Raw genomic sequence first — 22,968 nt, forward strand, 5'->3', positions numbered from 1 at the left:
GTGCCCTCTGCCTTCTGCTACTTGTCCAATAAGAAGCTTGAGGTATTATAACAGCTGTTGTGCAGCCACCACAGGGCCGATAGAGAATGTATCAAGATTCCTGCGGGTCACATCTTGCAAGTAATGGGCTCTGAATGTATTATTGTTATTATTGTTATTACTTGCTAAGCTACAACACTAGTTGGAAAAGCAGGATGCTATAAGCCCAAGGGCTCCAACAGGGAAAATAGCCCAGTGAGGAAAGGAAAAAAAGGAAAATTAAATATTTTAGGAAGAGTAACAACATTAAAATAAATATCTCCTACATAAACTATAAAAAAAAACTTTAAAAAAAAAGAGGAAGAGAATTAAGATAGAAGAGTGTGCTCAAGTGTACCCTCAAGCAAGAGAACTATAACCCAAGACAGTGGAAGACCATAGTACAGAGGTTATGGCACTACCCAAGACTAGAGAACAATGGTTTGATTTGGGAGTGTCCTTCTACTAGAAGAGCTGCTCACCATAGCTAAAGAGTCTTCTACCCTTACCGAGAGGAATATGGCCACTGAACAATTACATTGCAGTAACCCCATGAGTGAAGAAGAATTGTTTAGTAACCTGTGATGTCACATGTAGTAGGACAGAGGAGAATATGTAAATAATAGGCCAGACTATTCAGTGTGAGTGTAGGCAAAGGGAAAGTGAACCGATACCAGAAAGAAGGATCCAATGTAGTACTGTCTGGCCAGTCAAAAGACCCCATAACTCTCTAATGGTAGTATCTCAACGGGTGGCTGGTGCCCTGGCCAACCTACTACCTCTTGACGTTTCCACACCCCAGCCTGTAGAACCTCTGTCACTGAGAAATTTCTCTTGAAGGCCAAAGCTGTAACTGCACCCCTGACATTGTGAGCTATGGGGCGACATGAAGGAGGAGGGTTAGGATTCAGGGCATGGTGTATGACCTTGCCAATCCAAGCAGAGATGGTGTTCTTAGTGACCCTCCTCTTGGTCCTCCCTGTGCTGACGAAAAGTGCAGGAACACGGAGACGGGCTGCGGCTGTTCTCTTGAGATACAGCCTCAAACTCCTCACTGGGCAGAGTAAGAGATGATCAGGGTCATCTGTTACGGAGAGGAGACTCAAAATCCGGAAAGAGTCCAATCGGGGATCTGCCACTCCTGGATTCTGAGTCTTGGCAACAAACTCAGGGACAAAGCTGAACATTACCTCTCCCCTTTCCCTTGACTGGGCGATGTCAAATAAGAGACCATGAAGTTCACTGACTCGCTTGGCCCAAGCCAAAGCTAGTAGTAACACCGTCTTCCAAGTCAGGTGGCATTCTGTTGCCTAGCATAATGGTTCATAGGAGGTCTCTTTAGAGAGCTGAGAACTGGAACCACGTTCCACGGGGGAGGTCTCATTTCAGACTAAGGACAGGTAAGTTAGCAACTATGTATGAGTGAAGAAAGTTCTAGCGATGAGGAAATGTCCATTCCATTCAGCCTAAGGGCGAGGCTTAAGGCTGAGTGATAGGCTTTTACTGTCGAGACTAAAAGGTGCATTTCTTCAAGCAAATACACAAGGAACTCTGGTGTTGCTGGATAGTGGCGTCGAGAGGAGATACCCCTTCCATGACACCAACCACAGAAGACTTTCCACTTTGCCTGGTAGACTGCTACTGATGATTTCCGCAGGTATTCAGACATCCTGCGTGCAACTTGTTGCAAAAATCCTCTCTGAGTGAGATGGTGGATAGTCTCCAGGCGGGAAGTTGTAGCGAAACTACGGCTTTGTGGAATATGTTGGCATGTGGTTGTCATGGAGGGAATTCGCTTGGAGACTACGTCAGGAGTTGCAGAAGGTCTGGAAACCATTCCGCATGATGCCATAGCAGAGCTATGAGAGTCATTGAGAGGTTGACCAATGTTCTGGCCTTGTTGAGTACCCTCCTCATCAGAAGAACGGGGGAAAGGTGTAAACCTCGATGTTGTTTCACCATTGTTGGAATGCATCTTGCCAGAGAGCTTTGGGGTCTGGGACTGGGCAGCAGTACAATGGAAGCCTTTAGTTCAGGGCTGTTGCAAAAAGAGCCACTGTCGGAAAACCCCACAAAGTCACGACTTTGTTGGCTACTAGATGATCCAAAGACCACTCGGAATTCACTATCTGAGGTGCTCTGCTCAGGTTGTCAGCGAGCACATTCCTTTTACCTGGAATGAAGTGTGCTGATAGTGGTATCGAGTGAATCTCGGGCAATCTCAGTATCTCTACTGCTAGATGGGATAGGGGCTGTGCGAAAAAATACCTCCTTGTTTGTTGATGTGAGCCACTACTGTGGTGTTGTCGCTCATCACCACAACTGAGTGGTCCATCAGGAAATGATGGAACTGTTGAAAGTCCAGGAAGACTGCCTTCATCTCTGGAGGTATTTTTCTGACTCTGACCAGAGGCCTGAGGTCGTATGGTGCAGCACGTGGGCCCCACACCCTTTTTTTGAAGCGTCTGAGAATAGCATCAAATCTGGGGGGAGGACGAGAAGATCCACTCCCTTTCAAAGATTCTCGTCTGACCCCCATCATTCGAGGTCCGTCTCTTCCACTGCTCCCATGGGGATCAGGATGTCCGAGGAGTTGAAGGCCTGATTCCACCTGAACTTGCGTCGCCACTGGAAAGATCGAATCCTGAGGTGCCCATTGGGAACTAGACGGGCCAGAGATGAAAGGTGCCCGAGGAGACATGGGCACATTTGGGCTGGAAGTTCTTCTCATCTGAGAAAGGGTCTTGCGACCTTTTTCAGCCTCATTACCCTGTCGTCTGATGGGAAGGCTATGTGGAGATTGCTGTCTATTATCATGCCTAGGTATACCAGTCTCTACGTAAGAACCAGGGAGGACTTCTCGAGGTTTACCATGATCCCCAGATCTTGGCAAAGCCTCAGAAGTTTGTCTCGGTGTTGAAGAAGGGTCAACATCGAGTCTGCTAAGATTAGCCAGTTGCCCAGATAACGGAGGAGACGGATGCCAATCTTGTGTGCCCATGATAGCACTAAGGCGAACACTTTGGTGAAGACGAGGTGCTGTGGAAAGACCAAAGCACAGCACCTTCAACTGGTATTTCTTGTTGTCTAGGATGAATTTTAAGTACTTCCTTGAAGACGGATGGATTGGGATCTGGAAGTACACGTTCTTTAGGTCCAGAGTGCACACGAAGTCCTGTGGTCTTACCGCTTGTCTGACTGTGTCTGCTGTCTCCATGTTGAACGGAGTTTGCTCGACAAACTTGTTCCAAGCTAAGAGGTCGATGACAGGTCTCTATCCTCCACACACCTTTTTCACAAGAAAGAGTCGACTGAAGGAGCCTGGAGACCTGTCAAGGACCTCCCGGAGAGCACCCTTCTTCAACAGGGTCTGGACTTCTGCCTGGAGGGCTAGCTCCTTTGCTGATCCCATCGCAAATTAGTCTATTGACACTGGATTGCTGATCAGGGGAGGGAGAGATGTTGTGAACAAGAAGCAATACCTTGAACGAATCAGGGAGACTGTCAAGGGTTTGGCCACGAGTTGTTTCCGCCTGTCCCAGCAACTTTGTAGGCATCCCTCAACTGGTAGACAAGCAAGTGGTGTGCCTATCCTAGCATATGTGGCCTTGGCCCCTCCCTTTAGGATGTTTTCCTCCCCTGGAGGACTTTATGCCTTTCCTGTCCTTGGATGGTAAGGGCTTTTTAGACACCATTGGCTTCGCTGCTGTCTTGTTCGTCGAGGACTTGGTTGGACAGGATTTCTAAGGAGCTGGTGGTTTATAGGGCTTGGATGTCAGAGCCCTATGGAGGAGGGAGTCCTGGTGAGACTTCCTCCATCTCTCAGCAGCGAGTTCCACGTCTCAGTATTCGGGACCTGCTGATGGAATCTCTCAGACACCGCATCTCGATGTTTCAGGACAGTGATCACCCAGAAGTTCGAGACTTGATGGGCGAGAAATTCGATGGTGCCGGTGCCTGAGAGAGGGAAAGTTCCCATAGCTTTCCCGGTAGGTTCCTTGGAAAAATACTTGATCTGTATCAGGATTCCCAGGGTTCCCAACCAAAGATCAAGCCACGAAGTAGCCTGCACGGCATACTTCGTGACTTTTTCCTGGTTGAGGATCTCAGCTGCCGAGAAAGAGACCTGACGGCTGGAGAGCCTCTCAAGAGAGACCCCCTTGGTGAACTCTTCCAGAGTGGTGGAGCGGAAGAGCTGGACAAGCTTTAAAGTATCTCCTCTGCTGGACGCGTGGAGGTGCGAGAAGCTTGGCGGTAGAGCCGGAACATGGAGAGGAGGAGAGATCCGAGAGCTTTCAGGCAATCTTTGCCTGGGGACTCTTTAGCCCTTGGGACCAGGGCAAGGCTGCACTGGTCTTTGAGGGCTTCTGAGTGCCAAAGACACGATCTTACCCTGTCTTTTGGGAATCTCCGGGTCAGTAAACTCGTTGAGTACCCTGATGAGAGTCAGGACTTACCAGAAGGCATGGTCTGACTTTCTGCTTCCCTTCTGAAGTGAGATTAGCAGTGAAGTCTCCTTCTTCCACCCCAGAGAGCTCCTCTTGGGGTGGGTCGTGAACATCCTTAGTGACTGGTGATTCCTGCGGGCCTAGAGGTCCTTGCAGAGGACTTTGGCTGAGTCTTAGAGTCCTTTGATTCCTTTCGGGGAAGGAAATAGGACTATATCATCGAAGGCCGGTTGGAGTTGTCCTTCCTGATTTTTGCTGGAGGTGGAGAGCTCTCTGTGCGAGGAGAACCTTCCTCCGAACATGGGAGGAAGGAAATCCATCCCTCACGAGGCTCCCTCGGCAGAGGTGAGGCCCTAGGAGATGTTACCGCATCTGAGACTCCTCTTTTCCTCTTCAGGGGAGAGGAAGCCAATGGTCTTTGCAGGAGCTCTGCTGGTGCTGACGGATGATGTGAGGTCACAGAAGAGCGAGATGAAAAAGCAGGCCCGAACGCTTGCACAACTGCTCAGATCACGGCACTGAACCAAGGCTGCTTGCTGATATAGGCACTGTCAGAAAGCCCTACTGAAGAGAAAGGGACCGAAGGTTCCCTCTGAGGAGTCTCGACCGATAGTTGATGCAGTGGTTTCACCTTCGAAGATGGAATCTTCGGTATCTTGAACCCTTCTGTGAAGCCCTTTCCCTTTACCTGGCGGTCGCGCTGTGATGCGTTTGTGGGGAGGGGAATGGGGAAACGGTGCCCTGTAAAAACACTTACCTTCCTGTTCCTTTTGACTGCAATATTTCCTTGAAGTTAGAAAAACTTGTTCCCCTGTAGAACGCTTACACGCAGGAGCGCGCTAAGGCGCAGTAAAGCACTGGTGTGTTGGATAACGCTGGTAAGCTGAGGAGTGCTGATGATGCACCAGAGAATGCTGGTGAGCTGGGGAGCGCTGATGTGCAGGAGAGCACTGGCGAGCCGGTGGGCGCTGGTAAGCAGGCGAGCGCAGGTTGGCACGGGTGCATAGGTGGGCGCGGGTATGCAGGTGAGCACTGGTGAGCTGGGGAGCGCCGGTGAGCTGGGGAGCGCCAGTGAGTTGGAGATCACTGACGAGCTGGAGACCGCTGGGGCGCAGGAGAGTGCTGGCAGAAGAGAGAGCTTTGGTGCGCAGGAGAGCACTTGCGAGCTGGAGAGTGTTGATGTGCAGGAAAGCGCTGACGTGTAGGAGAGCACAGATGCGCAGGAGAGCGCTGGAGGGAAGGAGAGTGCTGTCGAGCTGGAGAGTGCAGGTGCACTGGCAAGTGTTGGTGAGCTGGCGAGCACTGGCGAGCTGGCAAACGCTGGCATTTGGCAAGGCGCAAATGTGCTGGTGATTAAGAAATCACTGGGGCATTGGAGAGAGCTGAAGCTCAGGAGAGCGCTGATGTGCTGGAAAGCACTGACACGCTGGTGAGTATTGACACACTGGAGAGCGTTGAGATGCTGGTGGGCGCTGACGAGTTATTGGTAAGCACTGGTGCACTGATGGGCGCTGGCGCGTTGGAAAAGGTCTGGATTGCTGTGTAGGATGGCGTGTTCACGAGGGCGAGTGACGTTTGAACACATCATGGGCAGGCAGGCGTGGAACAGGAGTCAGAAATGGAGAAGGCAGGTGAGAGGGTCGATGAGAAGCAGAAGATCGGTGTGATGGAAGGTCGGAAATATGGATATGCCCTTTAGAAGGGTGAACATCCTCCGCAGAGGGGTCTCTATGAGTGAACTCCTCCTCCGGGGAGAAACACTTGCAGTAGAGACAGACAAAAGACTTTGCTTCCCCCTCGAAGGATGATCAGGAACGCGGAAAGCTTCAGACACCACTACGTCGACACACGACAAGAGGATCCACCTCCAAAGTCAAAGATGGCTGCACACTAGCACCACAGATGATGAGCTGCAGCAAGGAGTCTTTGGAGGGCAGACCTGAAAGCCCCAAGGACGACCATACCTGAATAAAAGGAGATAGACACATAACCTCACCCGGGGGAGAGGTGGGGCCGCTTCGCTGGGGGAAGCAACACTATCTCTCGAGGACCAAGGTCGACCATCAATTACAGGGCCTATGCTACGACTCGACGGTCTCTCGGAAGGGGCCAAATGAGCAGGAGCTTCGGAGGAAGGTCGGGAGGCGGAAGAAGCCTTGGGTTTTTCGCCTCGGAAGAAACCTTCGAAGGAGAAATAACTCAAACCTTTCCCAGGGATGTAGACCACTACCGATACTCACTACACTTGTTATCCCTATCACAACGATGACCTCTGCAGGCGGGACAAAGGTGACGATCGGTGTCCACGGCCGACACGAAGGTACCGCAGGTCCACCCTTCAAGTCCAGGGCAGGTGTGCATAGTCAGCAGAAGTCAACACAAACTCTCACTAATTAAGAGAAAGCACAAACAAAAAGCATTAATGGCAGTCCAAAATTAACAAGGTGTGGATGAAGAACGGCAACAACCGTTCACCATCCGAGCTAAAATCTGAGTGGACTAAATTATAGGTGTGTGAGTGGGATCCGGTAGCAAGCTACCTCCCTTAACCCCGCTAACTAGCGGAATGGGTAGCTAACCCTCGCTAAATTTCAGCTACGCCGAAAATAATACCCTTAATAAATACAGTAGCATAGGTTTGTATTCTAGTTACGAAACAAAAAAGTTTTAAAAAATTAAGCAAAGGTCAGTTAAGTTAATGTTAAATTTAAGTGTTATGCTATGCGTAAGAAACAGTAAATATGGTACTGTCCAATTCTCTCTCCTTCCTCCCTCCCTCCCTCCACCTCCACACACAAATGTTAAGACGCTATCGTCTGTCTCGAACGTAAGAACTCCATAAAAAACCACATTTTATTGCCTGTCACAGTAATCATTTATATTATTTTCTGAGTGTATGTAAACTATGTTTATGTTGTACAGTTTAGCATTTAAACAGCATGTTTTTTCATTGTCACTATCATTGAATTGGGTGTTTTTAGAGGTTGGGAATGGATTAAATTTTTTTTAGTTATTTCATACAGGAAAAATTGAAGGGAGATATGAGCAAAATGACATACAAGCTCGGTACAGGAGCAAATTATACTCGTATGTCAAGGTATTAATGTATTTGACACAATATTACTGAACAGAAACCATAAAGAAAATAAGGACTACTAAACTCACAGCCTTGTAAATTCTAATACTTATTTACTTTCCTTGAACCACAACCATGCATGAAAAGGAATGGAAATTAAATTATGTGTGCATCCCTTTCAAAGTTATCCAGTAATAACTAACAAAATCTAAAAACTGTGCAACAGAACTTACATTTGATGGTGCATCTGTACTTTGGAGCATGTATACTACTTGGTCAATTGGTAAAGACGACTTAACAACTCTTCCAGAACCAGTCAAGACAGACTTGATCGAAGTTAAAGCTCCAAGTACACCCTTTAAAAAGAAATAAAATCTTTTAATTTTTCCTGTAAAAAGAGCATTGTACTTCAGTTATCTAAAATCACAGCTAAATAAGATGGCAAAGCATCAACACACTTTTTTAAATAATGTACACAAATGCAAAGATTTACAAAATCACACGGCTGGTTAAATGACATCTATCATTAAATTCCATAAATTTCTAATATCTTTTACTACAGGCTTTGCCCTTTTAGAGGAGAAAAATGACAAATTCGGAGATAATTTGTATTTTTCCTAACCATACAAACCTTAGCTATTTACATAGGCTATTACTTTCGGCGTAGCTGAAATGACGAGCCATTAGATTTTTAACGAGGGTTAACTACCCCCCGCTAGTTAGCAGGGGGTAGGGAAGGGGTAGCTTGCTACCCCTTCCCCCAACACACTGGTGAGTTGTCTCACTTCACTTAGAGGTAGGATTTGACTTGGGGGACAGGGCTGGCGGGCAAATACACTATGTGTAAATAGCTAAGGTTTGTATGGTTAGGAAAAATACAAATTATCTCCGAATTTGTCATTTGTTCCGTAACCGAAATACAAACCACGCTATTTACATAGGATGACTTACCCCTTAGGAAGGGCGGAAAGTCCCCAGCCTTACTGGCTTTGGCTTTACCCGGGGACCTGAAATCCGAGTAAGCAGCACTCGAGAAAGGGGGTCCCTGCACCTCGCACTTTTCGTTGCTTGCTACGAATGTGCGGCCTGCATAAGTTTGTGTGTGGAGGAAGTTGTGACTCGTCCTAGGAAGTTGACCTGGAGTTCTTTAGATAGAAATCTAGGCTAGGACGTTCCCAATACCACCTCATCAGGGTATGGGGGACGCAAACAGTATTACAGCTAAATACTAGGAGCACAAGGGAGCATGGTTTACCTGCAGAGGTTGAGGTCAGCTATGCAGAGACCAGGATGCTGCTTTCCCCAAGGGAGAGGAGAATGAAGAAAGAAGTAAGGGCCAGACATACTCTTTCAATCACGCAGACTAAAACCGGGTAACAAAGCCCCCAACCTTCTGCTACCTGTCCATTAAGGAGCCTGAGGTTAGACCAGCTGTTGTGCAGCCACCACAGAGCCAATAGAGAAGGTATCGAGGCTCCTGTGGGTCATGTCCTGCAGGTAATGGGCTGTGAAGGTCGTTTGGCGCTTCCACACCCCAGCTTGCAAGACCTGCGTCACAGAGAAATTTCTCTTGAAGGCCAGGGACGTAGCGATGCCCCTGACATCGTGAGCTCTAGGGCGACGTGACGGAGGAGGGTCAGGATTCAGGGCATGCTGAATAACCTTCCGAATCCAGGCCGAGATGGTGTTCTTGGTGACCCTCCTCTTCGTCCTTCCTGTGCTTACGAATAAAACTTGCACATGAGGACGAACTGCAGCTGTTCTTTTCAAGTAACACCTCAGACTCCTCACTGGGCAAAGTAACAGATGGTCTGGGTCACTTGTTACAGAACGAAGACTCGTTAACCCCCGAAAGAGTCGAACCTAGGGTCCGACACCCCAGGGTTCTGAGTCTTAGCAACAAACTCAGGGACGAACATGAACGTTACCTCCCCCCATCCCCTTGAACGGGCGACATCGTAAGAAAGACCATGAAGTTCACTGAACCGCTTGGCCGAGGCCAAAGCGAGCAGGAAAGCCGTCTTCCAAGACAGGTGGCGATCAGACGTCTGGCGTAATGGTTCAAACGGAGCTCTCTTCAGAGCCGTGAGGACCTGAACCACGTTCCAAGGAGGAGGTCTTACTTCTGACTGAGGGCAGGTAAGCTCATAGCCGCGTATGAGTAGGGAAAGTTCTAACGAAGAGGAAATGTCCACTCCTTTCAGCCTAAAAGCCAGGCTTAAGGCTGAGCGATAGCCTTTCACCGCCGGAACTGAAAGGCGCATTTCTCCCGTAAATACACAAGGAACTACGCTATTGCTGGAATAATGGCATCGAGTGGAGAGATACCCCTCCCACGACACCAACCACAGAAGACTTTCCACTTCGCCTGGTAGACTCCGATAGAGGACTTGCGCAGGTGGCGAGACATCCTGTCCGCAACCTGTTGTGAAAATCCTCTCTCCGTGAGGAGACACTGGATAGTCTCCAGGCATGAAGCCGAAGCGACGCTACGGCTTTGTGGAAGATGTTGCAGTGTGGTTGTCTGAGTAGCTCGTGTCGTGGGGGTAGTTCCCTCGGAAGCTCCGTCAGGAGCTGCAGAAGCTCCGGGAACCATTCCGCGTGATGCCATAACGGAGCTACTAGAGTCATGGAGAGATTGAACAATAGTCTGGTCTTGTTGAGCGCCCTTCTCATCAGACAGAAAGGTGGGAAGGCGTAAATGTCGATGTTGTCCCACCTCTGCTGAAAAGCATCTTGCCAGAGAGCCTTGGGGTCCGGGACTGGAGAGCAGTACAGGGGCAGCTTCAAATTCAAGGCTGTCGCGAACAGATCTACTGTCGGGGAACCCCACAAAGTCAGGACTTTGTTGGCTATCTGAGGATCCAAAGACCACTCGGTACTCACTATCTGCGTCGCTCTGCTCAGACTGTCGGCGAGCACATTCCTCTTGCCAGGAATGAAGCGAGCCGAAAGTGTTATCGAGTGGATTTCGAACCATCTCAGAATCTCTACTGCAAGATGGGATAGCTGTTGAGAAAAGGTACCTCCCTGCTTGTTGATGTAAGCCACTACTGTGGTGTTGTCGCTCATCACCACTACGGAGTGGCTCGCCAGGGTCCGTTGGAACTGTTGAAGGGCCAGGAAAACGGCCTTCATTTCTAGCAGGTTGATGTGGAGGTACTTTTCTGATTCTGCCCAGAGGCCTGAGATCCTTTGGTTCAGAATGTGGGGCCCCCCCTTCTCTTGACGCATCCGAAAACAGAGTCAGATCCGGGGGGAGGACGAGAAGCTCCATTCCCTTTCGAAGGTTCACGTCGTTCAGCCACCACCGAAGGTCCGTCAGTTCCGTGGATCCTATAGGAACCAGAAAGTCCGGAGAATCGGAGCCTTGATTCCACCGGGACTTTAGCCGCCATTGCAGGGATCTTATCTTGAGGCGGCCGTTCGGAACTAGACGTGCCAAGGAGGAAAGGTGGCCTAGTAGACGTAACCATGATTGGGCTGGAAGCTCTTCCCGCCTGAGGAAAGGTTCTGCGATCCTCCTCAGCCTTGCTATCCTGTCGTCTGATGGAAAGCCTTTGTGGAGATCGGTGTCTAATATCATGCCTAGATATACCAGTCGTTGCGTCGGAAGCAGAGAGGACTTCTCGAGACTTACCATGATCCCCAGATCTTGGCAAACCTCCAGAAGCCTGTCCCGGTGTCGAAGAAGGGTCGACTCCGAGTCTGCCAGGATCAGCCAGTCGTCCAGATAACGGAGGAGACGTATGCCATTCCTGTGCGCCCAAGACGAAATCAGTGTGAACACTCTGGTGAACACCTGAGGTGCTGTGGAGAGACCGAAACACAGCACCTTGAACTGGTAGATCTTGCTGTCTAGGCTGAATCTCAAGTACTTCCTGGAAGACGGATGGATTGGGAACTGGAAGTACACGTCCTTTAGATCCAGTGTGCACATGAAGTCTTGTGGTTTCACTGCAAGTCTGACCGTGTCCGCTGTCTCCATGCTGAACGAAGTTTGTTTGACAAACTTGTTCAGGGCTGAGAGATCAATGACCGGTCTCCAGCCTCCAGACGCCTTCTTTACAAGAAAGAGTCGAGTGAAAAAGCCTGGGGAGCCGTCGTCGACTTCCTGGAGAGCATCCTTCTAGAGCATGGTCTCGACTTCTGCCCGAAGGGCTAACCCCTTTGCCGATCCCATGGCATAGGAGTTCAGCGACACTGGATTCGCTGTCAGGGGAGGTGGAGATGTCGTGAATGGGACGCGATAGCCTTGGCCGATCACAGAGACCGTCCAAGAATCGGCCCCAAGTTGCTGCCACCTGTGCACGCAACTTTTCAGGCATCCCCCCACAGGTGGACATGCGGGGGGATTGCCGATCCTAGCGCTTGCGGCCTCGGCCGCTGCCCCTAGGATTCTTTCCCCCCTAGAGGACTTGCCGCGCCTTCTGTCCTTAGTTTGAAAGGGCTGCGGCTTAGACACCCCTGTCTTAGCTGCCGGAGCCTGCTTCGGTGTCTTGCGAGGCTGCTGTTGCTGTTGAGGTGCTGGAGGCTTGTAGGGCCGAGATGTCAGGGCCCTCTGGAGGAGAGAATCTTGATTCGATCTCCTCCAACTCTCAGCTGTTCGTTCTATCTCCTTGGGCTCAAGCAGATCTCTCCCAGTGATGGAGGAGTGCCTGGGCCTGCAGACGTCCACGGCGGGGACCTTCGGACGGAACCTCTCGGTCACTGCGTCGCGACGCTTGAGGATCGAGTTAGCCCACATGTTAGCAACCTGGTGAGTGAGGAACTCGATCGAACGCGTGCCCGAGAGGAGGAAGGTCTCCAGGGCCTTCCTATTGCTCTCCTTGGACAGATCCTCAGAGCGCAATAGGATGCCCAGAGATCCCAGCCAAACGTCCAGCCACGAAGTTGCCTGCATGGCACTCTTCGCGACCTTCTCAAGGTTCAGGATCTCCGACGCCGAGAACGTCACCTGCCGGGCGGAGAGCTTCTCAAGAGGAGTTCCCCTGGTCAGCTCTTTCACAGAATGGTGGAGTGGAAGGACCATACTGAACTCCCCCATGATCTCAAAGTACCTCCTCTGATGTACTCGAGGAGGCGGGAGGAGTTTTAACCCAGGAGTTTGAACCTGGCAGAAGAACGACCGGAGGAGGCGAGCTCGGAGAGCTGGGCTTCGACCCTGTCCCTGGCCCCTTTCACCCCTTTGGACCAAGGCAAAGCTGCGCTGGACTTAGGGAGTTTCTGGGTGCCGTAGACTTGGTCTAGCACCGTGTCCTTGCCCTCCCGAGGGGCAGTCTCTGGGTCCTTAAACTTGTTGAGTTGCCTCATCAAGCCTAGGACCTGCCAGAAAGCGTCTTCTGACTCAAACTGGTCTCCTCCTTGCGGACTGGCAGCTAAGTCTCCGGTCCCCAAAGGCTCATCTTGGGGAGACACGTGGACGTCCTCCCGGGGTCTAGTTGGCTCTGGACAGATCCTGGATGACGATTTAGGAATCGTCTTGGAGTCCTTGGGCTCCCTCCTAGGAGGAATACAGGACTTTAGCAAAGAGGTCCGGAAGGGAGCTTCCTCGCGAGAAGTTTCTCTCCTAAGAGGAGGGGTTCCTCCCATTGGTGCCGTGGGGGACAATCCTGCCTCGCTGGATTCTCCTGAGGACGGAAAAACCTCGTCCACAGGAGAAGGAGAAACCGCACGCGAAGGAGAAGGAGCCTTCCTGACCGACCTCTTGGGAGTCAACTTCTCCCGAGGAGAAGTCACCACGAAGTCCACTCCTCTCCTTCTCTACAGCGGGGATAAGTCTGCCGTTGGTTTAAGTCCCAAATCAACGAGGGCAGGCTTCACAGCCTGAACCACTGCGTTCATTATGTGACGGAACCAAGGCTGACGGGTAACTGACGCCGTGTCAGTTATCCCTGCTGGAGGGAAGGGGATCTCCTAACCCTTCGGAGTGGACGCCACGGGGCCTGCCTGAAAAGAAGAAGAAAAAGAATGTTGCATGGACCTCTCCGTAGATCCTACCTGGTCCTGATCCTGGTAGGTAATCCTACGCTTGCGCGGTGGCGATCCAGAGGCCGATCTGGAAGTCCGCGTCCCTATCAGTTGGCCACGTTGATGATCCCTGCGAGAATGGGGATCGCGGCGGCGCTCACGTGAAAAAGCATTCGAGGGATCGCGCGCGGGCGATTTCCGAAGTGCGGACGCATTGCCACATGTAGAAAAATGCGCGTGGGCGAGAGGGCGCGTGGGCGTGCGGGCGAGATGGCGCGCTGAGGAGTGGGCGCGCTGACGAGTGGGCGCAGACGAAGGGACGCGATGGCACGTTGGCGAGCGGTCGCGATGGCGCGATAGCGCGTTGGCGAGCGGTCGCGATGGCGCGTTGGCGCACACGTGAACGTGCGCGTGGTCGCATAGGTGAAGGGGTGCACTGAACACTATGCGACCGTTGGCGGCGCGTAGGAGAACGATGATGTTCAGGCTAGAAAAGTCGCGAGCGACTTGGCGAGCATTTGCCAGGCGGAGAGCGCTGGCGCGTTGGCGAGCGATGTCGCGTGTACTCCGGAGAACGACGGCGCGTACCACGGACAGGCGAACGACTGCGCACAGGCGATTTATCGCGCGGGCGAAACGGAAACCTGGGGCGATCAGTCTTAAGAGGGCGTTGGCGCTCAGGAGAGCGTTTGCGCACAGGCGAGTGATCGCGTGGGCGCGCAGGAGATCGTTGGCGCGTAGTAAGGTTACTGCGCACATCTGAAGAGATGGAGGGAGACGAACGCGCAGGCGAACGCTCGCGAACAGGAGCTCTAGATGAGCGCTCTGGAGAGAGCGTGCGCTGATGCGCCGGAGCAGAAGGGCGTGCAGGGGCGCGAGGGCGAGGCGACGGGATGGAACCCTTGCCTAAGTCCAGATCTGGCGATCGTGGACGCGGTGGTGATCGTTGGCGCGCTGGGCGCGCATCAGGAGAACGAGGGCGCTCAGGAGAACGTAGGCGCGCCTTGCGCACATCAGGAACATGAGGGCGCTGTTTCACAGGAGACCTGCGAGAAGGAGAGCGCTGGCGAGCAGGTGATCGCTGCCGAGCAGGAGATCGCTGGCGAGTTAAGTCCGAAGACTGTAACTCTGGAGAGTGCTTGTGTGCTACTGCACGCGAACGCGCAGGTGGGCGCGCAGGGTAACCCTGTCGCGCAAGGGACTTACCCACACCGTGAGTAGAGTCCCTTTTCCCCGAAGGAATCGGTGCCTGTTGGATAACAGGGTGAGAAGGCGCCCAAAGCGCATCTGCAGCCAGGAACGGAGAAGGCAGGTCGGAAGGTCTGGCAGGCGTAGGAGATCGCGAACGATCTGCGGAGAGGTCAAGGGACGCTACTGCGACGGTCTGCTCCTGACCGGGGGGCTCCTCCTTAGGGGGAGGATCAGGAGAGGACGACCCAAAGAGGCGCCTCCTAACTCCCTTATAGGGAGAAGGAAGTCCTCTGCTGCGGAGAGGACGACGGGCCTTACGTCGAATACGACCTCGAGGAAGGGCGTCCAGGTCATCAGTCCTCCGAAGAGGAGTCTCTGTCAGCGCGCTCCCCCGAGGGGGAGACCCGCCCGCAGGAGAAACCGTGGGACTCCCCTCCCCCCTCGAAGGATGTTCGGAGGGGGGCGGAGAGCCTTCAGCAACGTCCGCAACAGGCGCAGCATCAAGGGTTTGACCAGACCCGTCGGAAGGCTCTGCCAAGACAGTGTCGACAATATCCGAAGGGAATACCTCCGGTATTACCGGCGACTGTTTGACCGCAGCCCCCAACTGGATCAGGTCAAACAGGGCTTCCTTGGAGGGCGAGCCCTTAAGCCCCAAGGAAGCCCAAAGCTGGAACAAATCATCATTAGACACAGTTTACCAAAACATCCTCCCCCGGAGGAGAAGAGGGAGCTGCCACGCTAAGGGAGGCAACGCCCTCTCCCGCACCCCGAGGTCGGGAAACACCACTAGGGCCTGCGCTACCACTCGGCAGTCTCTCACGAGAGACCGATCGAGTGGGAGCTTCGGAGGAGGTTCGGGCGGTGGAAGAGGAGTCCTTAGAGCCTTCCTTCTTCAAGGTTGCCCCTGAAGGAGAACGGTCTCTCTTGGACTTCTTCTTACGCTGACGGCCGAACTTCTCCCACTGGGAGGCAGACCACTCCCTACACTCACTGCAAGTATTCTCCCTCTCACACCGTTGACCTCGGCACTGCGGGCAAAGGGTGTGAGGATTGGTTTCCTCCGCTGACATGAAGGTCCCACAAGGGCGGCCAGCGAGTCCAGGGCACTTGCGCATAGCGATGATAACGGTCGAGGCCAACTTCCAAACACACAGAACTAGAAAAAGCAAAAAAACAAATTAAGGCTGTCATTAACAAGGACGAAAACAGAAACGTCTGTACTTCGTCCGAGCCAAAAGTGAAGTGAGACAACTCACCAGTGTGTGTGTGTGGGGGGGGGGGTAGCAAGCTACCCCTTCCCTACCCCCTGTTAACTAGTGGGGGGTAGTTAACCCTCGTTAAAAATCTAATGGCTCGTCATTTCAGCTATGCCGAAAGTAATGCCCTATGTAATTAGAGTGGTTTGTATTTCAGTTACGGAGCATAGTTTTAAAAGGTCTGGCTTAGTCGTGGCTTTCAGGACCACCTAAACGACATCCTGCTTATCAGTCCAGAACCATGGAATTTGACTCCTTTTTAAGGAAAATGCTTAGAAAAGGTGTCATAGATCAATACAGGTTCTTAAAGTTTCTGGGGCAACTATTCAGCGTACTAAAGAAAGACTCATCTGAGAGAAGAGTTATCCTCACTCAAATTAATGACCATCAGGCGTGTCTGCCTATTAATATCATTGAGGGGCTTGGACCTTTACTACAGTATACGTATGAAAGGCACTTATTGGAACGTCCCTGTTGCTCATCTCTTCCGACCTTACCTAGGGTTTCAGGTCAGATGTTTTTACAGGTTCTAAGTGGTGCCTTTCAGCCTCAATATTGGCCAATGAGTGTTTACAAAACTTGCGAAGTCAGTGATCAAACTTTTGTGACTGCTGGGAGTTCAAGTCATTGCCTATTTGGACAGACAAAAAAGTTAAGCCTCATATACATAAAACCAAGTATTGCATGTTCTTCGGGATCTAGGATTCCTGATCAACTTTACAATATCACGACTTGTTCCATGAGAGATATTTCAGAGGCTAGGTCTTCATTGGAATATGTCAAAAGCAAATCTAAGCTTACCAAAAGCATCTCAGCAAAGAATTAAAGATAGATTCTTTCTTTCAAACCGCTTCTCTTCCTGACGGCAACTGGAAAAGGTCTTGGTCCTTCTTCAATTTGCCTCAATAGTCAATCTAGTTTTAAAGACCATGTTAAAAGAATTCATTTAGGTGTAGAGACGAATCCCTCGGGAAGGTTGTGGAGTCATTTGGACCTAGCAGCCTTTTTGCTGCAAACAAATTCTCAGGCCATACCCCAAAGCAAAGGCCCTTTCCTAGTTGGTCACATTAGTTGCTCTCTCAATTTCCAAGATCCTTCATACAGACGCATCCTGATCAATTGGGGAGGTCATTCAAAGGAGAGCTACAGTATGTGTTAGAGAAATAGTTCCTTCAGTTCATAGCATTTCACATAAAGTGTTGGAACTGACAGCAGTTTTTCTGATGTTAAAGAGACTTGGTCCTAGAAGGAACTGCCATATAAAGACTTTCATAGACAACCATCAGCAGTCTACAGTGATTTCCCATTACGAAGTTCCTTTAGGAGAGAATTTGTCGAGCTCCCTCAATGTAGTGGCGGACACCATGTCCACACACACAGTCCTGGACACAGAATGAACCGTGGATCAACACTCTTTCCTAGTGTTCTTAGAGTTGGTTTTGGATCTCCTAACAGATCTGTTTGCAACAAAAGAGAACTACAAACTTCCACAATACGTAGCTCCGAATGTGGATTCTCAAGCAGTGGCAAGAGAATCTGGCAAGGAACAGATGGTCATCGATTTATCTATTACTTCTGTGTTTGATTTCAAGGGCTTTGAATATCCTTCAGGATTTTTCCGGGACAGCCGTGCTAGTAGCTTCATACTGGCCAAACTGACAGCTGCTCCACATATGAGGACGAAGTTACACCCTCTTTGGTCAGCACAGTTGTATCAGAAAGTAGGAAATCAGATGATCTCCACTTCCTCTTTTCTCACCCAGAACTTTCCTGCTTGGATTTCCTCTTCTGTATATAAGGAAGGGAACTCTCAGCTCACAACATAATATATTTGATGAGCTGTAAGAGGTCTTCTTCCACTAGGCCAGTTGGGTGTGTAAGGCATGGATCGTCTTCCTGAGAGTCAGGTCTCCATGCCAAATAACCCCAAACTTCCTGGCTTCCTTTCTGGTACATCTCTTTGAGGATAGGAAGCTTAAGCCATCAGCAATTTTTCCACACAAATCTGCATTAACACAACCTCTCAGGAGGGCTTTTGGGTTTGATTCAGACTTGGATAAGTTTCACAAGGTTACCCAGTCTTTTGCCATACAATGACCATCTTCTCAAATCCCATTATTATCTTGGTCTCTGGATAGTGTGCTTAATTTCTTCATTTCCCTTAAAGAGTCATTACAGAAAGCTATCTTTATAGCTTTAGCCCTATGAAGAAGAGTTAATGAGCTTGCAGCTTTTTTGAGATATCAGTTTATCACCATTATCCCTGGTCATCTCCTCGTCTTCATCTCTGTCTTCTTTTTTTAAGCCAAAAATTAAAAGCCTCTTCAGAGGCAAGATCTTCTTTATATTACAGCTTTAGGATCAGATGGTAACTTCTGCCTGGTATTATATCTGCAGAGTTCCATGTCTTTGAAAGGTACAGAAGTCCATTTCAAAATACCCAGACCAATAAGTTCCTTTCAACAGGGAGTATCTTTATTCTAATAACCTCTCTTAATAAGAAAGATGATCCTCTCTCCATTTTTAAAGCCCATGATGTGAGGTAAATTGCTTCCTCTCTACCATTTATTGCTAATATGCAATTTCTGGACATCCAGAACTTAATGGATTGGTCAGGTTATGGGGTGTTTTACATGACACTACCTGAAACTAATCCAAGAGGTGCAACATACATATGTGGTACTTAGCTTGTTCGTGATTTCTACAAGGGTAAACCAGATAGAAGGGCCTCATCGTCCAGGTCCTTGAACAGAAGTATAATGAGTCATCTGACTTTTTTCTGAAATTTTCCCTTATTAGGTGAGACTTAGACTTGTTATTTTTTGTTCTCACCTATAAACATGATTTAGTTGCTTGCCTGGTTGTAGACAGTTGCCTTTGATGGAACACGAGTCTAATTAGTTATTGTTCTGGTATTAGTACTTTGACACCCCACGTAACACTATCCACTAAAAAGTAATCATGCAAAGGAAAAACCTATTTATAAGAAGGTGCTGTGAAGTATCTATTACCCTTACTCTTCCATAGCCTCATGTAGGGAAGGGGGACATTTGATTCTCATTTTGACTATGGAAGATGGTGGCTAGGCACAAGTTACTGAGAGGTGCTGTTCCAGGTTCAATAGGGCCTGAACTCAAGGGTTTCTCTTATACAAACTAATTCCATGCTTTTACACTTACCATAAAGCAGTGGAGACAATACTTCATTGGTATTTTACGTTGTACTCGATTCCCTGTTCTAGCATTTTTCCTTTTTGAAAACTAAACTACTTTTTTGAAGCATATTTCCCCAAACAATTCCAAATCAATCATATAACACTACAGGCTGCCAAGGACCACAGCTTCAAAATTATTGAAAGGAATACTGCTACAAGAAATAGGTAAACAAGAATACCAATATTATTATCAATATTTAAAAAAAGAACACTTACAATAATGCTAAAAAATAACACTAATAAAAGTTCTAAAATATTGAAATGTCTATATAGTTTTTTCAGATATCTCTATTTAATATATTTTGACAAAACAAAAAACATGCCTCTGTATCTTGCCCACATAATTTTCCATTTCTGAAAAGAAATTTTCTTCACCTAAACTTCCAACTAGCTGAAAGTATATACCATCATTTAAAATAGAATAAAAAATCCTACAAAAGCTCATCATACCTTATTCCCCATCCAAGCTTCCAGGTCGCCTGGTAATGGCCAATGACTAATTTGTGCCCGCCCTCGAAGCGCTGTCCACAGCAGTTGTCTGTCGGTTATGTTATGAGCTTTCCTAAGGGCCAACGGACTCCCAACATTTGATTCAGCGGCATCCCAATAATGCATACAGCAGTACAATAGAGTTGCTAGTAAAGAGGAATCAACTAACACCTTTTCTTTAGATTCATCCAATACCTGATTTGAGTTTTGATCAGCCGCCTCTATTTGCATTTGCCGCTCTATGAAATTAAATATAATTATTAAATTAATTTTATTTCCCTGTACGTAGAGAAAATTGTTTATTGTAAAATAAACTGACTTTGTTTTTCCTAAGTGAAATGCATTAGAATTTCTATAAAATAATTTTACGTAAATGGTTAGTATCATCATAGAATTTACTAACTGCAACACTAACAGGAAAAGTAAAATGTTACAAACACCAGGGTTTTAACAAAGAAAATAGACTGGAATGGTAAAATAAATACTGAAAGAAATAAAAAATAAACTGGAAAAGAAAAGTAATTAAATGGGACAAAAAATTAACTAAGAAATGATACCCGTGTGAGCCTGATATAAAAAAAGCATTTGCACTTAGTATGATCTTTTGAACTTTCAATGACTCAGTTACTAGCTAAGTTTCCTCACTAATTAGAAAGCAAGAAATTACAAGTAAGAAACCTCTAACAGGTATAGAACCCTAGAATGGAAAGCTAAATAAAATACTGTATAGAAATAAATTAGACTGAAGAATAAAAGAAAAAACTAAATTTTAAAAATAAAATTTCTTATTTCTATACTCACCTCATGTTTATATGGCTTTCATCTCTGAAAGCTTGGAATGTTAAAAGATACTCCCTAAATTTAAGAAATTTACTTGTTACCTTTCCTTCCAATACATTAATACCTGCAACACATCTATCGATGCAATGAGACCAGCATCAAACTACAATAGCATGCTGTGCATGTTTGATAGCTTCTTCAGTCTAACAGTCAACATGAGACAACAACTATGTGTGCTCTTCTGATCCAGATATCAGGTTTTTTTACTTTTTTTATTTCTTTAAGGATGTTTTTTCCAAAATTGTTAGGAAGCATTGCACTGCTGTGCATAAGGATTATTTTCAAGTGATTATGATTCACATTCTCCTTGTGTTTAGTGCCAGGAACAAATTTTATTTATAAAATCTTGTGAGGAGTGCACAGACTCAATAAAGCCATCAAACTATGATATTAGGCAGGCATAAGCTAGCTTCCTCAATAAAAATATTTGCATATTGTTTGACCACTTCAACTTTCAATGACTTAACTACATGACGAGGAAGATCCTTTCATAATCTGATCACAGCTGGAACAAGAGAATTTTGATGATAAAATGTATTACTCTTTCATTCTCCTGATGTTCAAATTGTTTCTACTCAAAGCTGTCTTGACACCTACCCCACAATAAAAAAAATTCTTTCTCTCTCTTTGCAAAATGGCTTCCCTTCTAGGAACTACCACACCATCTGGCAGTTGATGGTAACTAACAAGTCAATTATATGACATAATGCCACCTACTTTTCAGTTCTTAAAATCATAAAATGGATCATTTGTTTCTTGACATGATTTCTTGGAGCAGATAAGTTTTATGTTTTTCATATTTTAATCTATTTCTTAAAAATCATAATTTTGGGGCTTATAAAAACTCACAATTGTTATACTTGGGCTTATAAAAACTTAACTTTAAAAAAAAATGAAAAATTATTATTACAGTACAGTATAATGCAAAATACTGTATATACAGTAGATTTCTGTATCTACACAGCTTCTCAAATATCATGGGGGAGGGGGGAGTGGAACATAACCCCCATGATAGCCGAGGAATAACTGTATTGTACTTCACTTCTCAGGTACTTTAATGTACTTAAACTGAAAAATCGGTATTCGACATAGGGTACATTACTTATGCCTGAACACCCATAAAAAAAGAAAATTGATGATTTCAAAAACTTCCGGAAACACTTGAAGCAGCTAAAAGGGGGCAAACATCATCAATTCAAGCAACATCAGTGACTGGTTAGAGTAGGCAAGGCTATGCATTTCCTTGAGTTATCATTAGTTATTAAATATAGTCATTGTGGGTGGGAGCTGTGGCGTCTGGAAGGGAAGAACAGGAAATTACAAGGTTTTGTTGTAAATGTTAAGCGTTGAGCTGGCTTTGGGGACAAAGCAACACTGTATGAACATCAGGGGAGGTTCATAGAAATGATACCTCCACAAAGCTGAGTGAACTACCTCACTGACATACAAGACAATGCCATTTTTACTAACATTAAATTTTTCCTACCAAAAGCTGAATAAATTGAAACCTCAAAAGAAAACAATCATTTCAAATGCTTTAATATTATCATAATATAATTAATAAGTGGCCTATTCTGGGGGTGAGGTAAAAATATACTAGAAATCACACTGACAAGAAGACTAAAGACAGCAAGTGTGGCTGGTCACACTGGGTTAACATTAATTACCAGATGCTTCCTTTGGACAAGAGCCCTGGTCTCTTGAAGGAAAAATAAACCGAAATTTTAGTTTTTAGGGTACATCAAAATAAGTCCAGCTCTTCCACCTACTGATAGCCATCTACTCTCTTTTCTTGCCTGAATGCACTTGAATAACGTCTTGGAAATGATTGTAGAATAAAGAAAGGATAGGCAAGACTAAAGAACTATATATCATCACAGTTGAGTGGGGTTTTTTCTTCATCTAAAGTTTGCTAAAAATAAAGTTTTTACTTTTCAAGTTAATTGTAGAGATTGTAGGCCATTTTTCCATAATATATACAGTAGGGTCCCGAATTATGCGAGAATTTGGTCGATTAATGACCTCGTGTAAATGGAAAATCTCGAATTTCGAAACATGTTATTTTCATTAGTAAAATAAATTTTTGAATATACTTACCCGATGATCATGTAGCTGTCAACTCTGTTGCCCGACAGAAATCTACAGTCGGGATACGCCAGCGATCGCTATACAGGTGGGGGTGTACACAACAGCGCCATCTGTGAGTAGGTACTCAAGTACTTCTTGTCAACAAGAACTCAATTTTCTCCTCGGTCCACTGGTTCTCTATGGGGAGCAAGGGCGGGTCCTTAAATTCATGATCATCGGGTAAGTATATTCAAAAATTAATTTTACTAATGAAAATAACATTTTTCAATATTAATCTTACCCGATGATCATGTAGCTGATTCACACCCAGGGTGGTGGGTGGAGACCAGCATACATGTTAACAAAGAAGCTAAGTATCCCGAATCTTATTTTAGC

At 47.4% G+C, this 22,968-nt stretch overlaps 1 protein-coding gene across 3 annotated transcripts in view; it reads right to left on the reverse strand.

The window, feature by feature from the left end:
* The window catches only part of LOC137629483 (spermatogenesis-defective protein 39 homolog), a 225,620-nt gene that overhangs the window by 39,822 nt on the left and 162,830 nt on the right, over window positions 1-22,968 (reverse strand). For all 3 annotated transcript variants that reach the window (XM_068360816.1, XM_068360817.1, XM_068360815.1), the window contains exons 10-11: window positions 19,627-19,904; window positions 7,776-7,898 (exon numbers count right to left, since the gene is read on the reverse strand). In XM_068360816.1, the coding sequence (XP_068216917.1) occupies window positions 7,776-7,898; window positions 19,627-19,904 (401 nt within the window). The remainder of the gene's footprint in view (window positions 1-7,775; window positions 7,899-19,626; window positions 19,905-22,968) is intronic.

This window comes from Palaemon carinicauda, chromosome 37 (assembly GCF_036898095.1).
Source record: "Palaemon carinicauda isolate YSFRI2023 chromosome 37, ASM3689809v2, whole genome shotgun sequence".
Lineage (NCBI taxonomy): Eukaryota > Metazoa > Arthropoda > Malacostraca > Decapoda > Palaemonidae > Palaemon > Palaemon carinicauda.